At 46.3% G+C, this 17,862-nt stretch overlaps 1 protein-coding gene across 1 annotated transcript in view; it reads left to right on the top strand.

Moving 5' to 3' along the window:
* The window catches only part of Unc5c (unc-5 netrin receptor C), a 159,128-nt gene that overhangs the window by 135,165 nt on the left and 6,101 nt on the right, over window positions 1–17,862 (top strand). Inside the window, exons 14-15 of the mRNA XM_033757760.1 lie at window positions 10,112–10,261; window positions 12,262–12,426. Coding sequence (XP_033613651.1) covers window positions 10,112–10,261; window positions 12,262–12,426 — 315 coding nt within the window. The remainder of the gene's footprint in view (window positions 1–10,111; window positions 10,262–12,261; window positions 12,427–17,862) is intronic.

Below are 17,862 nucleotides of genomic sequence, written 5' to 3'. Positions count from 1 at the left end.
TCCACCTCTGAAAAGCCCTACCTATGACTGTGCGAGGCTTTGGGGAGACATCTTAGGCACAAGCCATAACACTATTAAAGACACATTTTTCTACACCCTTAAATCACTCCCAACAGCTATAGCGATGACCATTCCTCTAACTAAATGCTAGTCCAAGAGGAAGATTCTCATACTTCTCATACCCCATGATCACTTCAGGCTCTCTCCCGACATGGACTGGATAGTTCACCTAAGAGGCTGTTCATTGCATCTTTCAGTTCCTCGATAACAGACCTCTACACATCTCTACCCTAAGACAATCTGCCTATGTCTTTCTTTCCACCCACTTCACTCCACTCATTCTCTAAACTTTAGTGCCCTCACTTACATCACAGTATTCTAGAGGCCTTCAGCTTATCCCACATTGTCTGTCATTCAGTTCAGATGGGTTTTTGGTTTCATCTTCATTAGCAGCTGCTTCATTGCCAAGATCTCCAGCTGTGACAACCTCCACCCATTCATGACCACAGTTGTCACAGATGTGACCTCCCGTGCCTGTCACACAGGGTTCAAGGAAGCTGTCCTGGGTTCTTGAGAAATCCTACAACCCTCCCTGATCTCCTGGTTTAGAGACCTTCCTCTGCCCTCACCTAACTTCTCCCAAGGAACTTACTTGTTCTCTGAAATCTCCTGTTGTCCTGAGCTACAGCAGGCTTTACTAATTTCCTTAGGTCATGATGACCTCAAATGAACACGTTCCCTGCTTTCGGTTCCAGGCTGTTGTTTTGCTATGAAAATAAACATGCGTTACCAATTGTATCTGTAAGTCTCTCAAGAGCAGTGCCTGCCCTGCCCTGCTCCCCTGCTCTGTATAGTACCACCTTTCACCACCTCCTGCCTCTTTATATTCCACACAGTACTTCTCCCAGGTCTCCCCTTTCCCCAGAGTCCCTCAGGCCCCCCTCTTTCATAGTAGTAATCTCCAGATATCAGCTCTCAGCTTCAGTTCTTTACACCTCCCAACCTTGGGCTTCGGACTCCTCTCACTTATTCTAGACTCTGATGTAAAAAGCCATTTCCGTGTTTGTACTTGAAACCCACTTATTGCTCACTCTGTCTCCAGCATAAGAAACGATAACCCATTTGTGGGGTGGAGGGATCTCCTGGGGCTTGATAATTTTTTGAAATGACTGTTGCACTCTGAGGATTCTTTCTGAATTGAAGAAAAACTCATAGAAACATCAGGCTAGGATGCAGATGGAGGCAGTAGAATTCTCATTTCCAGAGTCGTAATTACCTAGACTTGAGAACTGTTGGTAAGAGATGGGCATTTCATGTGGACACCTGAGCATGTCAGGGATATTGGCAATCATGTTTTATCCTGCCTGGTTATGTTTTATACGTGTGGATGGGAAAGAAAGGAGATCTCTATTACATTCAACTGCAAGCAACCACGGTGCATTTTTCAGCTTCCCACCCACCTCTTTGAATTTGGTGTATCTTTTATAAACAACTTTCCTGAGTTTTGTTACGCCCTAGGGAAGAAATGTTCACCTGAAACTTAAAAGCTACACTGAACAATTTGGAAGCATCAATGCAGAATTACAATACTGGCACAACTGTAGAAGTCAGCTGGTGGGAGACTGTGGGGTGATTTTCCACACCTTAAAGAAAGGCTCTTGCCTGTGTGTGTGCTTGAAGGAACAGGAGAGCAGTGCTCGGGTCTGGGTCACATAAAGAGATAAAGATGCTATGCACGGTGGGAACAGTTTGGAATCACCTCAAACAGAAAGGTCAAGTCTATTGAAAAGATTGTGCTTGGGGATCACATTTTCTCCTCTTCCCTCCTCCTTGGGTGATTAAAGTCATAAAAATGGTGTTTTCCTTTTATTGTTGGCAGAGACTTAAATCCTAGTATAAATAGACCCAGAAATCAACAGGGAACAAGGTCACATTTGGGATAAGTTTTAAAACACCCAGGCAGAAACTTAGAAATAAGTAATTTCTGCCTTACTAGCTGAAGGATACAATGTATGAGACTCTCTTTTCATAATAAAGGGGTTTATACACACTTTCAGACTCAGAATCTAAAAATGGAGCTATTTGCATACAATTTTGTGAATTAGTAAAACCTGGCTTTCCTTATGGAGTCATTTGGCATGGAGAAGATTTTCATTGACTTAATCTAGCTTTCACATACCCTAATCTAGGCTTTAGTGCAGGTAGAGCAACTCTGAAAGATAACATTTTTAAGTTTTTTTTATTTTATGAAAAACTAGAACATAATTTCATAGCCAAGTAATAAGAGAATAACAAAAATTGTTACACTGAGTATCATTACCTTCAGAGTTAGTTGCTCAGAGTACAAGGTATGTGTTTCTTGTAGTTGCTCAGAGTACAAGGTATGTGTTTCTTTTTTGAAAGATATTATGTAAAAAGAAAATAATAAAAGAAACACTGAAAAGTGGGCAAAAAACATGCAGGTTGGATGAAGCCTAGTTAAGAATTGGGCCTCACCAGAGATGGGCATGAGCAGCTTATTACAGGGGAAGGGTGTTTTATTTTCAACCTGCCACCTGTCACCTTTGCTGTTGGTGCCCTTCTGTGCCTTCTGCATGGTGAGCTGCTGCCTCCCTGAACCTAGAGCTTTGGCCTGATCTCCTGGAAGGCTTGGCTTCCATGTAGTTGCCCCCATTAGCTATACTTGTTCTCTCCATGCCCTCACACAACCTCAAAAGTTGCATGACCTGTGTTTTATACTTTCAGGATCCTCACTTCTGGAATTAAATTAATATATTCATATATGTGACACATGTATTAGATAACAGCAGGAAGAAAATATGTTAAAGTTTCCTAACAATTTGGCCTGCCTCAGGGACCTGTTAAAGATTCAAGGAGATTGGCCTTTATTATACACTCCTGGCATAAAACAGGAACTACATACCGTTAATCATCCCTGGGCAGGCATTCAGGCTATTACACTATTCTGAAGATGATGACTCAATGAAGATATGAAATGTAATTGTGATCTAATTGTGGGATATGTTTCAGGTTTGGTGGCCATCTGGTTGGTCAGCCATTTGGTCATGTAGATTTTTTAGTGCTTCAGAGTTACTCCATCTTCATCGTTTTGTCATGAGACATGACTGAGGCCCTATCATGTATTTTGGAAATTGTCTGTCATGTTGAATTTACTTTTAAGAGAGAAGACAAAAATAGAAGTTATAATAGGCAGAATAACGCCTATGCCCCCAGTCCCAGGCTGTGTTCATGATAAACATGTCTACACATCTATCTCCCGAACATGTGACTATGTTATTTTACATAGAAAAAAGGATCTTGTGGGTATGATGGATTACCATGGATTATTGGGGCGAGGCTATTCTTGTTCCATGGCTTCTTCAGAGAGGAGGGCCTTTCCTGTCAGTCATCAGAGAGAGAGACAAGACCATGAAGGAAGATGAGGGACACTGGCCATTGCTGGATTTGCAGATGGAGAAAGGGAACCATGGGCCAAGGGATGTGAGCCGCCTCTGGAAAGTGGAAAAGACAGAAAAGCAAATTCTCCTTGATCCTTCAGAGAGAAAGGCAGTCCTACTGACCTTCGATTGTAGACAGTGAGGCCCCCGCTGGACAGCTGGCCTACAGAACTCTAGAACAGTGTTTGTATTTTTTTCAGTCACGTTTGTGGCAATTTCTTATAGCAGATACAGAAAACTAATTCAGAAGCTTAATAATATATTAAAGGGTGAAAAGAAGTGCAAGCTGATCCCCGAGTCCCAGGACAACCTAAAAAGCTCCCTCCCCAGTTACACAGAAGCGAGAAATGGTCTTTTCCTGAGGAGCATCCCCAGACGGAGACAAGTGACACGGTCACCTCTCTGAGTGGCACCCTGCTTCAGAAGTACCGCCAACTTCCCCGACTTGGCAGCCTGGAGGTGGCAGCTCAGAGCATGCACCCCTGGCAGCAGCAGCTGTGGGAACAGCAGGCACAGCCCTGGAAATGAAGTGACTTGACGAGAAAGTGGTGGCACATGGTCACCGGAGTACAGCCTTATTATTAGGGATGAAGCAAGGCAGACAGACTCCAGAGGAGAGCAGAGCACCCCAGTGTGAACACAGGAAGGGAAGGCAGCAGGGCAGGCCTGGTGCCAGAGAGGCCGAGCTGAGCAGGTGGAAGAGGCCAGGCTGACAGTCAGATGCTCCCCACTGCCTGGCTTAGCAGCCCAAGGCCTTCAAGGCCAGAGGAGGAGGCACCACATTCAGGGCTGAGAGCAGCCTGGCTTCAAAACTGGCAGGGAGCGGGGAGAGGGGTGGCTGCACTCTTTGGCCTCTGCTTTGGTGGAGTGCAGGCACGCAGCAGCGACAGAGGCAGTGGTGACAGCCACAGGAGCACAGAGAAATTTCTCACCCCCAGATGACCAGGGCAGGTTTCCACACAGCATTAAAAAGAATAGAATCAAGGCAGGTCCCATTGGCTCTGATGGGAGATGTGACTCTTTTAAACAGGACTCGGCACAGTCACTGTGGTTGCACCTTTGAGGTTTAACTCCTGTGGCATGCTGAGGTGTTCAGGTTTGTTGTCTGCTGTGGATGATCCATGTGGGTGGGGCAGGCAGAGCTCTACTCAACACCCCCAGTGCTTGGTCAGCACCACGGATAGCGCTCGGCCCGGCAGGGCTCCGTCTCCGCAGAGTCTCAGGGCCAAGCAGATGGGCTGCTGCTTCATCACCATCTCCTGTGCAGCCCTCTTTGCATAGCAGCCCTGGTGACTTCCCCACCAGGACCTCATACCTGTCTGTGTTCCTGGTGCTGATGCCCCGCCCCTCAGCAGCAGAAGATGCAGCCAGTCCATGCTTCTGTGTTTCTGCTGAGCACAAAGAACACACACCAGTAACATTGGGCAACAATACCAAGAACACAGCAAGACAGAGTGAAACAAAGCCACAACTTAACCTCTTTCTAACCTTCTCATTCACAAGAGATTTCAATGGGTTATATGAGACTTATGTGTGATCTTTTGTTTCACCCTTTCTCTAGCTGGTAAGGTTTCTCATAATAAAAGGAAACAAACAATAGGAAAATGGTTGGGGAGAAAATGAGGAAGACAGAGGAAGAGAGGGGAAGGGACAGAGAAAAAGGCTAAAGACTATGCAATCTTCCAATAGGAAACCCTTAAGAAACTGGAAGCTCAGACAAAGGCTCCAAGGGTGAAGCGGGTACAGTCTGCAGTGGTGATGCCAGAGGGAAGCTTGTGCAGGACCAGGGGCCTTTGGGTGAGGGGAGCTGAGCAGAAGATGGGGTGACAAGAAGGCGGAGTGAGCAGAAGGGTGAGGGTTGGTCCAGGAGGAGGAGGGTGAGCTGAGAGCCCTTGCTGAAAGCACCATGCCCACAGGAGCTGCTCTGGGCCTGGGCACCTCCCAGTTCATGGTGCCGCTGAGCCTAGTTCCCAGCTGTGGATGCAGCTTCAGCCTGACTGGCACAGGTGGAGACTCATGCCTAAAGATGTTCCTCAGGCCCCTGTGTGTGTGTGCCACTCTGTCCTCTAGGGTTCCTGGGGAGCAACGGCTGTGAGGCGGTCACTGAGGGGGATGCACCCGGGCTCAGAAGGACTAGGAATGGGAGGGAGGACAACAGAGGCAGAGGAGGTGGACGCCATCTCTCCCTGACCATCACACGGAGTGAACAAGTGGGACGGAAGAAACCCGGGCATAGGAGCAAGCCCACTTCTAGGTGTTCCCAGTCCTGCCTGCTGTCAGGCCTGTGACAGGTCCTATGATCCGTGGGCCTAGGACAGCCTGGGTACAGGCCAGAGTTGCTCCCTTCGTACACACAGGCCATTAAAACTGCCCAAGGCTAACGGCTCAGCATGGATGGGGTCCTGGCTCAATCCGTTACTGTGCAAAGGTGCTTCTTTGTCCTGTAAAATCCCTGTTCTCTGCCCTTGGAGCAACCCTTCACAGGCTCGGGGGTCCATTCAGCCCTCACCCAGGCCTGCACTGTGCTTGGGAAGTGGTCCGCCCCACAGGGTGGCTGTGGTCCCAGGGACCTGGTGATGATGCCACTTCATGTGTGTGTGTGTGTGTGTGTGTGTGTGTGTGTGTGTGTGTGTGTGTGTGGCCATAGAGGGATGCATTAGAGATGCCACATCAGTCCCTCACTCTGGAGGGTGCTTTTGCACAGTAAGGTAAGAGGGATGAACATGCAAGCCTGCACATGGCCAGGACTCCCTTCCCACATAATCAGCGAGGCACTAGGTGGATTCACCCAGAGCAGGACAAACCACTGAGTGGGGAGGGCAAGAGCCAACCTCTGCAAAGGACGGTGACATTTGTAGTTCTAAAAACAGAAGCCAGGTGATCTTAATTTTTATGATGGCATTTCTTTCTGAGGTTGTGGCATTTTTCTTAAGTCTTCCTAAATCGTTTGACCTTAAGTGTATGTGGTCCTTGTTCCCTTTTAAAGTGAGTGAAATAACCTTTGTGATCCAAAAGCAGTCTGTCCGGAAGCTGCTTCAGAGCAAGCACACTACAGCACGCTCTCACACCTGCTGTCAGCCACCCCACCTCCCCAGGTCCCGCAGGGTCGGGGACTCCCTCGACTCGCGCCCCAGAGACCCCATGGCTCCTGCAGGCCTTACTTGTCTCACTGACGTTGAATGAATGGTCCCAAGATTAAGGGCAGGAAAAACGTTTAGCTGTGTGTGAAGCCATATTGTGTGGATGTGTATGTCTGTTATTTTATGTCTCTTACATTTTTGTATCTCATATATATTAATGTGGTGTTAGGTTTCCTGACTCCAAGATGATTTCATGTAGAAAGACTCCAGAAAATCAAGTGTTTTGAAGTACAAGCGACAGCATATTTCAAGTATAATCTTTTATTGCATATCTTAAATATCCCAAATAACATCTTACCACTGTGACCAAAGCCTGAGGAGCCAGCCTGTCCCTGGGCTGGCCATGTCTGTCCCCTACCACACAAACTTTGGGTTTCACTGTGTGTGACAAGTCATCTACTCGTGTGTGGTTTTACATTATTTAGTTTCCAATGAATTCCTTTGTCTATTGATTGTCATTAACTTATGCTCCAATACCTTCAGTGCTTTGGTTCTTATCTTTTACCTGTAATTTCTGCTTTCTTGAAGATGAATGTCACAAGTATAAGGATAGTAGTAGCCGTCCTTACTTTTCAGGAAAACATGTCAATTCTAAGTTTGGTGGTGAATCCTCTTGGGCTGAATCATTCGCTCCTGGGCTAATTACTCCCCAGGGTTTTAGGGAGAGAACAGTTGCTGGGCCAGGAATCTCTGCAGGGCAGTTCACACAGCCTGACCCTGAGCAGCCACAGGAGCCCAAATGGACCACCATTAGTGCACCGGTCTCCTCCTTTTAGGAGAAGAGCTTTAATGTGTGTGATCCAACCTGTGACTTACTGACGTACCAGTGTAGGCATGTACATACTCTATGAGGAAACTGACATAGACTGTATGGTCAAGTTTTTGGCTAGCAGCAGCAGGAAAGCAGGCATGTTCAGAGACATCTGGGCCCAGCACAGGACGTCCTGATGAGTAGCTTCCCTGTCATAAAGGGTTCCTATCCAGTTAAGGCTGCCTGAGGGTCAGGAGGCTCCCAATTCTGTGTAGCACTTTGCATCCCTCTCAGTTGAGGGAGAGAGGGAGGGCTTAAGATGTGGAGAGTCTGTGTTCTCCGGCCCCATTCTCACCAAAATGGCACTTTTTAACGTGGTTCTTTCTCCAAAAAGGGATCTAAGCCACTGCAGACTCTTTCCTCACTACAAGAATTCTTCACTGTGACATCAGAATTTATGGCTGAAGAAACCAAGGCCTGAGCCTTACTCTTAGGCTGACTGCAACCAGCCTTTGCATTCAAAATGTGGCACTGGATTTCCAGACTTCAAGGTCATGGCCAGCAGGCACTTAAGGTTTCTCTCAGTGGCCCTCCCTGCCCAGAAAACTGATCGTGCTGTCCTGTCCCATGATGGTCTGTGTTGATTATAGGGGTGGGGTGTGGATTATACATGCTTGGGTACAATTACCTCCCGGAACACAATGCATCTTCTTTTAGATATCCCAGGGAGATAATTTGGACGTAATGAAGATCTATAGTAATCAGATAATTACTATCGATTGCTCTTTAGACGTCTTGATGAGGTAATTAGGGCATACTGGAAAGCAGCTAGAACTGATTGATTGGCATGACTGTAATCTCAAGGATTTCTAATTATGTTTCTTTTCTTCTAATGGCTTATAAACAAACATCATTTTAGCTTTAGAATTTGTCAGGTGCCAGGTTCACTGGGAACATCAGTTTTCTCTATTATGCTAACTAGACACTGAACATGATCAACATAAGCTCATTATGCCTTCCTGCTGGAGCAGGAGAAACTGCAATTAACCCTCAGGTTTGTTCTTTCCCAGTTCCATGTTGGCCAGATTCTCACTCAGGAATAGGTCGTGCAGAGTCAGACAAGGGATTCTGGGAAGGCAGTGTGTGACTCAGAGATGGATGGACCTGTGTGGCCCACAGGGGACCCTCGAGGCCTGCAGACATGGGCACAACAGGCAGCACCCAGAGACATGTCACCCGTGTCAGGGTGGCTGGCTGGTTGGTCAGGTGCCTGTCACAAGCAATAGCTACTCTGCACAGGCCACAGTGGAAAGGAGGTCAGTACTGTCATAATATTCCTGCCCCATGGCTTCCATCAGACACTAATTCGAAACTCCCTGTCTGAAACCGCATTCCACATCTTACCATCTCCTCCCCCTCATAGGACCTTTCAGCAGCTTGCATTGCTCATAATAGTGGCCTGACCCATACATGATAGAGACTGAGAACCACTCCAGGGGCAGCTCGGAGTGAGTTATTTTCATCTAATCCCTGATGTTGGGCAGCTCTGCGCTTGCCAGACAGGTGTGTGGGTTCACCTGCATTTGACACATGCAAAGTGGACACATTCCTGGGTATCAAACAATCTGGTTCTCACAGTGGAGATTCCCCACATAATCCATGTCCCAGGCATCCCGGTAGGTGCCCAGTACATGCAGCTGCAAGGTGGCATTCTGAATAAAAACCTGTGTTCTTGAACTCCCTACTTTCTACTGACATATCACTACAGAAAGTCATATTTTGCTTGCATACTTTTGACGAAATGCATTATTTTCCTGGATCCCTATTTTAAAAAGAAAGGTCATGGATTTCCATAGAGAGATAGAGAGATCTTACTTAAACTGTTAAGGCAAGGGAGAAGTAAAGTACAAGAGGGATGGTTTAGACAGGACATCTTGTTCATTGATAACTTGTGTGCTGCTATTTGGAAAATTGCAGCTGTAGGTTGCAAATGCTTCATTAACTCCCATTAACTAGTCTGAGAAATGGAAGTCTATATAGAATTTATCTTCCTGTTCTATCTTTATAAATATGGAGCAATTTTTTCATCAGCCACCATTCTTGAGAAATGAGCGTTCTTTTTTAAATTTAATCTGAATAACTGTTTAGTTCAATATTTGTGGTTGAAAAATCTTACTAATTTATATCAGAATGTTTTCCTCAAACAGAACATGTAATGAGCAGATTCTAATTTTTTAGTACTTAGGAATTATGCAGTGGATCATATTAAGCAAAAATTTTATGATTTTATTTCTGCACATAAAGAACTAAGTATCTGAAACACGTTCCAAGTATTCATTGGTTGTTTTTAATTAGATCCAATACTTGAGTTTGTCTTTAAATTATTTGCCCTTTCCCTAAAAGTTAGCTGAAAAATCTAGTTCTTATCCATTTATCTATATTTTTACCTATTATTTCTTTCATCAAATCTCTTCTAGCATAGGGTTCTGGCTGTTACTGCCCTGTTTTAATTAAGTACCCCTTGCATTAGGTAAGGGGGGCCTGCCCTGGACCCGTTCCCCACAGGAGCTGGAAGTCACTGCCTGGGCCTTGCGGGAAGGCCCAGTCCTGTCCGGAACAGTGGGCATCCAGCCACGGAAGTGGCCCTCGTGGTGATGTGCAAGCTGGGTGTCCACTCAGGAGATGAAGAAACTCACTTCGCAAGAGCTGAGTGACGTGGGGCGATGCAGGAACATGACTTGGTTTGGGACGTGTCATTGCAGGAAGTCGTACAGCTCGAGCGGCAGACGGGAGGACAGCTCCTGGAAGACCCCAAGGCCCTGCACTTCAAAGGCAGCACCCACAACCTGCGCCTGTCCATCCACGACATCACCCATTCCCTCTGGCAGAGCAAACTGCTGGCTAAGTATCAGGTAAGGCTGCCAGACTGAACGGAAGGTCCAAGAAAGAGGACTAAAGTTATACAAGTGTAAGAAAGTCCCCTTCTTGAGGGAACTCCTATCCCAGCGTTCATTTCTTCAAAATTCATGAATTAATTTGGGATTTTTGAAAAGCATCCGATCTACATGTTTGATGAAAATTCTGTAAAGAGAATTCTCCCTGTAATAATGTACTGTCACTGGACGCGGTGGTGAACGCCTGTGATCTCCTTCGGAGGCTGAAGCAGGAAGCCTGCAAGTTGGAAGCCAGCCAGCCAACTTTTCAAGACCCTGTCTCAAAATGAAGAGGCTGGGCTGTAGTGCAGCCGTAGAGCACTTGCCTGCCATGCACTAAGCTCTGGTTCCGAAGCCCAGAAGTATAAAAAGAGAGTACTGTTATTGCTTTATTTTCAGTAAGTAAGACTTCCGATTCCATCAGGTTGTCATAGGAAATGTTGATTGACTTGATAAGAACAGCACCACATGTATTCCTGTGACGTGACACAATTAGGCTTCGATCTTGCTGGGATGAAAAGGCACCCGTTTGGGAACTGAAGTGTCTCATGAAAGTAACGCCCAGTCAGGACTGAATGAAATATGAGGCATAAACATAAGCATACCAGTCCCGATGCCATTGTATGGGCCTATGAGATGATCACGGGGCTGGTAGGGTGTCACCAGCTGTCACCCTTGGGAGCCTGCCTGTCCCAGGCCGGGGGCCTCATCCCAGCCAGGAGATTCAGACAGAGGAGCTCCGAGTCTGGCTTCTCACAGGTGAATCCAACCCAGCCCCGAACTGCCCCTGGCCTGGCAGCTAATTCCTGACCCAAGTCAGTGAGCATTGACTTACAGCCTGAAGGGAAGGGGCCAACTGTCCTTACCTTCCTGTGTGGAGAGCTTACTGCTGAGTTAGGGGACAGCAGCCTACTGGGTTGGTGAGCAGATGCTACCTCAGCCTTCCTTCAGCTCAACCCCAGGGGGAGGCGTCAGGCTTTTGCTTTTCTCATGACACTTCTTGCTTTATTTTCTTCTTCTATGTTGCCACTGTCTAAAAGTCCCACAGATCTTTCCTTTCCTAATTCCTTTGAGCACTTATAATGGGATGTCTTATTAATGGTAGCATAGGATATTCTAACACCAACCTTGTCTGAATGCTCACCATCCTCCAGATACCCTGACGTACTGGGTTTCACCCTTTTCACCCCAGAAGGCTGTGACTTAGATACTTCTGTCTTCTCTTTTGCAAGTGAAAAAAACTGAGGCATGGGAAGGTTAAGTAATTTGCCCCAAATTACCAAACAGGCAAGATTTGGTGCTGCTCTTTGCCCTTAGCCACCCCGCCCTCCCAACTCCATGAATCAGCCTTCTCTTTATCGCAACGAGGTCTCAGGACGGCTCTGTGAGGTGGCCTAGACACTTAGGAAATTAATGACTGTCAGGGATTGGGCGCTGTTTAGACCAAGAACTTTTCTGTGGCACTAATTGAGCCTGCCATTTCCAGCAGTGCCAGCTCTGGCTTCCCCGTCCTGAGGAGAGGGAGGATGGAACCATGAAAGGATGGAAACGTAATCAGTGTGATGTCCTTTAGGTCTGCTTTGCTTTTCTGCAGAATGTCACAGTAGGGATTCCTTTTAATGAGCAATGATGGTGTGTGTGGATGTTATTTTGGGAACTTTCAAAACTTTTTAGAAAGATCATTTATAGTGGCCTTCTTTTCTTTGCAAATGAAAGACTGTTTAGGTATATTTATTCTGAAAGCTGACTCACTGGGTTCAAATCTCAACTCTGCCACTTAATAGCTGTGTGGCTTTGAGTGAATTATTTAACCTCTCTGGGCCTCAGTTTTTGCATGTGATTATGGTAGCAGGATCTACTCGCACTTAGGGGTGTTAGGAAGATGAAAGGAGGTGATCTGTGTAATTCTGAGAAGGCCACCTCGAAGCAGGGTCCACTAGGTACTCCCCGTTTGTGACTGATACTTTTATGCCCTGCAGGAAATTCCTTTTTACCATATTTGGAGCGGGTGTCAAAGAAACCTCCACTGCACCTTCACTCTGGAGAGATTCAGCCCGAACACAGTGGAGCTGGTGTGCAAACTGTGTGTGCGACAGGTGGAAGGAGAGGGGCAGATCTTCCAGCTCAACTGTACTGTGTCCGAGGTAAGGAGCCTGGGCCAGTCCAGCCCAGGGGGAGAATGGCCCTTGCGGGAAAGGGGACAACACACACTTCAGTGCAGGCCCTGGGGAACCCTCTAAAGCTATATGTAGCTCCCTTTGTTAAAGGAGTGATATTTTAGATGCACCTGGAGCTAAAGCGCTACAAGAATAGGGAACCCTTCCCCAGAACCATGGTAGGCATCTCTGTGTCCTGACAACAGAGGTCAGACCTGCACCCCAAGCACAAGAGTGGAGGAGTGTGTGCAGGAAACTCTCCCCATGAGCCCCATAACTGCTCCGGTCATGCTGCTGTGCGGGGTGGAGGCACAGTGAACAAAAGTCTCTGCACCCCACTCTTTCTTTCTTTATTCTCCATGTTTATTAAGGGAGAAATCTCTTGATGTCTCGCCCTCAAACTCCATTTTCTGAATATTAGAAGAAACATTCCAGAAACAGAACAAAAATTGACATGCTTTCCTTGCAAAAAATCTTCATCATGTTTGGCCTTTCTTTGCCAAGATTTCTATAAACTGCAGCCGAACATTTATTATATTATAGCTATCACCATGGTCACTGCTATTTCAGCCTCCTCTGTAAGCAGAGGACAGGTCCAGAGCCTCATTGTCCCCTCAGGGCCAGGCTGTGTCTAAAAAAAAAAAAAGATCAGCTTTCCTTGCAGAGCAATGGAATGGCAAGGTTGGTGTGAAGGCAGCCTCTTCCGGGGCCTGGTGAAGCTAAGCCCAGTGCTGCAGCAAAGTTGTATTTCAGAACTACAGCGGTGGCAGAGGATTTAAAAAACCTCCTTCTCCCTCACTGTCTCGTGCATAGCGATGAAGGAAATGTCAGCCAGCTCCCTTGTCTGGCCCCGCAAGTCACACTAAAAAAACCTCCTTCCTTAGCAAGCCAGGGCGGGGCAGCGTGGAGCCCGCCACTCTCCCTTGCGTTCCCACAGCCTGCCTAGGCGAGGCACAGTCATCTTTTCCTCCTGTAGTTTCCTGAGACTTTTGACTCATAAACAACTTTAGTCACAGACCTCGGTGACATTCATAAGGAATGATCTCGGTGTCAGGATGCCATGGCAACCGCTGGCCTGTGGATGCTCAGCCCTATCTCCCAGGCACACAGCACCACCCCTGCTGGCTCTGGAGGGTGTTTTCACTTTCCAGGCCCAGCAGGTCTGCAAAGTTCAATAACCACCCAGCTCCAGAGGCAACAAAGGCTGTGGAATTTTGGAGGGGGGAGAGGAGATCTGGCCCTTTGATTCTCGCTCTGTTCTGCGTGTGTTTGCTGTATGCTGCAAAGGTGGATCAGATGCAGCCACAAATCAAAGGGAGCTGCTCCCCCACTCTCCCCCGCCTGGGCCGCATTCTCCTCACAGAGAAAGGAAAGTTTGGCACAGCGTGATCGCAATGGAAGGGCTTTCTGGTGCCCACACGGAGGAAAGATGATGCCCTGCGGAACTTGGCAGCAGTGAGCCCTGTAGTCCTATCAGAGGGAGGCAATGGTCCGAGTGTGAGACAGGAACAGGCAGCTGAGGAGGGCACGAGTGACCAGGGTGGAGATGACAGTAGGGACTGAGGGGACCCTGCCTGCCTAGTAGGTGCGTCCTGCCCCTCAGTGCTGGTCAGGTGCTTGGGGTCGGGTGTGGATCTGCTTCTGATACAGGAGCTCAGGGCCCCGTGCTGCTCAGCAGTGCACTCTGGGGAGTCCTGACACCAGATCCTCACCAGAATCTGTGAGAAGGGGCCCAACATGGCTAACAAACCATACATAGAGACAAGACTGCTTTCTGCTGAACCCTGCTCCTTCCTAGGGTCACAGCACAAGGCGGCAGATGGGCAGGGGTTCTGAGTCCAGTGTCCTGTTTCCTAGGAATGAGCTCGTCAGGAGTACTCTGCCCTTGGTGCACGCTCTCAAGGGCATTCCCAGGCAGTCACTTGGAGAGCCACGTGGCCCCAGGCCCCTCTGGTCAGCACAGATCAGATCACCCACCAGAGAGATGGAAAACACGCCACGCGATCATGTCCAGAGTGGGCCAGTGCCCCGGCCGGCTCCTTCCCCATGGATTTCTTAGAGGCCTCTCATTTCACAGAGATCCAGTTTAAGGATGAAAAAGCCTAAAAAGTCTAAAAGCCTTGGCATGAGTGAATGTCAAAATGAAAACAATGATAAAACATTTTTGTTTTTCCTATTTCCAGGCCTCTAGTTAGTTTTAGCTATAGACAAAGATAAGTCGTAGCAAGGGAACAGTTCTTTGGGAACATGTGACATTATTTCTCCCTTTTTGCATTGGTTTCCTCATAGTTAAATTGGTGTGTTGGACCCATTGTGAAATTTAGGTAAGTGAACATTAGCAAATGCTGGCAACAGAACAGTCTGTAATGTGTGCGAGAGGTAAGTTCAGTTTTGTGTTGCTGTTGGGATAACCAGGTTCTTGAGTAAACTCTGCCACCCTAATCTGTCTACTTAAGCTCCCCATTCCCTTCCTATTAAAATGAGCAAGAAGATATAAAAGTATAAAGTATCTGTAAACAAATACAAATTATCTCCCATAGGAAACGAGGAAGCATATGTTCTCAGGTTTGTTTAGCATACAGTTGCATTTGTTCCTGGCTCTGTAGCTTGGAAAATGTAGGGTTTTAGGGTTATCAATCACCATAGGATAGCTTTCTAGATGATTATGACCATTGATATAATTTCTTACATTAGCTAGATCTTATGACCTTTATTAACTACTGGTGCTGTAATCCCAGCACTCGGGAGGCTGAGGCAGAAGGATCGCTGTGAGTTTGAGACCAGCCTGGGCTTTGTGGTGAGTTCCTGGTCAGTCTCAATTACATAGTGAGACCCTGTCTCAAAAAATAAAAAATAAAAATAAAAATAACTACGGTGCATATCTCTTTAATTCGTAAAAGAATATTACAAATGCATAAAGTACCATCACTCTGATACAGTTATTCTACCTGTTTACTTCTATTTTCTGTCAGGTGTTTAAAGTAACCATGGGGAAAGTCTGAAATGTTTTTTGAAAGAGAAAATAGTCATGGTGGCATAAACCTGTAGTTCCAGCTACCTGGGAAGGTGAGGCAGCAGGAAAGTTTCAGCCCAAGAGATCAAAGCAAGCCTTGCAAAACACAGCATGATCCTGTCTAATAAAACAGAAAAAGGTTTGGGCTGAGTGTGGGGGGTACAGCCCAGAACTATCACACATGCTGAGCGTGCACAGGGCCCTGAAATGTGTGCCATCACCCATAGCAGCTGTTTGGTTAATGGTGAAAAATCATATGTTTAACTAAGGAAACCATAACATCAAAGACAGATGGTACCAATATCATAAATGATTATTGTAATAAGCATTCTGTGAGAATAAGCTCCACTCTTACCTGGAAGGAAAGGAAAGACTAATGGCACCTGAAGTTACTAGATGAAATGTAAATGTATGGATGTATTTTCCTTTTACCTTGAAGACTGTGTCAGGCCCCAGTGAGAGAGACGTGAGATTAGGCCTGTACAGCATGTTTCCTCTACGTGAAAAGAAACAGACAGAGCAGGCAGGGTTGCAGCACTCAGGAGGGTGCCGCCTACCCTAAGTAGTGAGTGTTCTTTACTCACTAAGAGGAAGGTGAATACTGGAGCAGACCTTCCCAAGAACCACACCCATTTTGAATTGTTCCTTAAGGGCAGGATTTAGTAATGAGAACCACCCCAGTCACATTTTGTTGGGAGGCAGCTGAGCATACTGCTCCTTGGTGTAGTTCCATACTCCAAAATCAGGAACTGGATTAGGAAAAAACCTCGTCTCCCACTTCAACAAATATTCATTGAGTAGTGTCTACATGATGGGTTCGAATAATAACAGACTAGGCGCATCTCTGAGACATCTGACGAATTCCCAGAAGTAATACAGGAATACAGACCGCAGGGCAGAATGGGAAGCGTCCAGAAGAGCAGTGGGCATGCCTGACAAGGACTGCACGAGGGACGCTCTGGTGGGCTCGCTTGAGGGAGCATCGCAGCCCAGGCCTGGTGGCAGCAAGCTTCGGCTGGATGGTCTAAAATCAGTGGAAAGGATGAAGAACAGTCTGAGGGGCAGCGTGGACATAACGGCGGGAACAGTGAGGACCATGTGAGTTGTGCGAGTCACCCTAAGGATGGGCGACCTGTGGGAACTGTGAGGACGAGGAAGCACACAGACACAGTGCCCCAGCCCCACAGCGGGAGCGGGCAGAGGCTCTGCGCTGCCACCTCTGTGGCGTGATGCCAGCCAGCAAAGCAGCCTGAGAGTAGGGAGCAACCTTGTGAAAAAGAACCGGTGCTACTTCTCTCACTACAGACACCATGGAATGAGGCCATTATTAACCTGCGGTCAAGACAGAGATGACAAAAGAAACATTATCAATATTCCTGACAGTCACAGGTTAAAATGTTTTCAACAAATACTAGCAAGTTGAACTCAACAGCACCTCAAAACTTCATTCACCAAGGGCTGGGAATTTAGATCAGTGGCACAGGGCCTGCTTGGCAGGCACAAGGTCCTGAGTTTGACCCCCAGTACCAAAAAACAGAAAATTCATTCACCATGATGAAGTTGGTCTCATCCCAAGGATGTAAGGATTATCAAATGTATGCAAATCAATAAATGGTAAGATCAACAGAGAAAATCAGTAGCTTTTCTATACATTAATAATGAATTTGCTGAAAAATAAATCGTGAAAAAAACGCTACAGAAGCTACCAATAACCTAGGAATAAACTTAACCAAGAAAGTGAAAAATATCTACAATAAAAATTACAAAACTGGTTAAAAAACTGAAGAGAACACATGAAAGAATGTAAAGCCCTCTCATGTTCATGGATTGAAAGAATTAATATTGTTAATGTGTATACTAACCAAAGCAATCTACAGATTCAGTGCAGTTCTCATCAAAATACCATTTACTTTCTTTACAGGATTTGAAAAAAACTAAAATTCAAATGGAAGCAAAAAAGACCCCTAGTAGCAAAAACAATCTTGAGCAAAAAGCCAAGATGGAGGCATCACAATATCTGATTTTATGTCAAACTACAGAGCTATCCTGACTAAAACAGAATAGTACTGGCATAAAAAGATGTATAGACCAATGCAGCAGAATAGAAATCCTAGAAACAAATCCACATAACAACAACCAACTGATTCGCAACAAAGGCACCAAAACACACAGTGGAGAAAGGATCACTTCTGTGATAAATGGTACTGGAAATTTTGGGAGTCCACATGCAGATAGGGGAAACTAGATCCCTAGCTCTTCCTCTGACCAATATATATATTTTAAATAAACTCAAAATGGATCAAAGATCTAAATGTAAGACCTAAAACTCAAACTACTAGAAAAAAATGAGGGAAAACACTTCAAGACAATTGAATAGGCATAGGCAGTGATTTTTTTATATATATACATAT

This window comes from Fukomys damarensis, unplaced genomic scaffold, assembly GCF_012274545.1.
Source record: "Fukomys damarensis isolate Sample0158 unplaced genomic scaffold, DMR_v1.0_HiC HiC_scaffold_32, whole genome shotgun sequence".
Taxonomy (NCBI): domain Eukaryota; kingdom Metazoa; phylum Chordata; class Mammalia; order Rodentia; family Bathyergidae; genus Fukomys; species Fukomys damarensis.
This window is presented reverse-complemented; position numbering and strand designations above follow the sequence as displayed.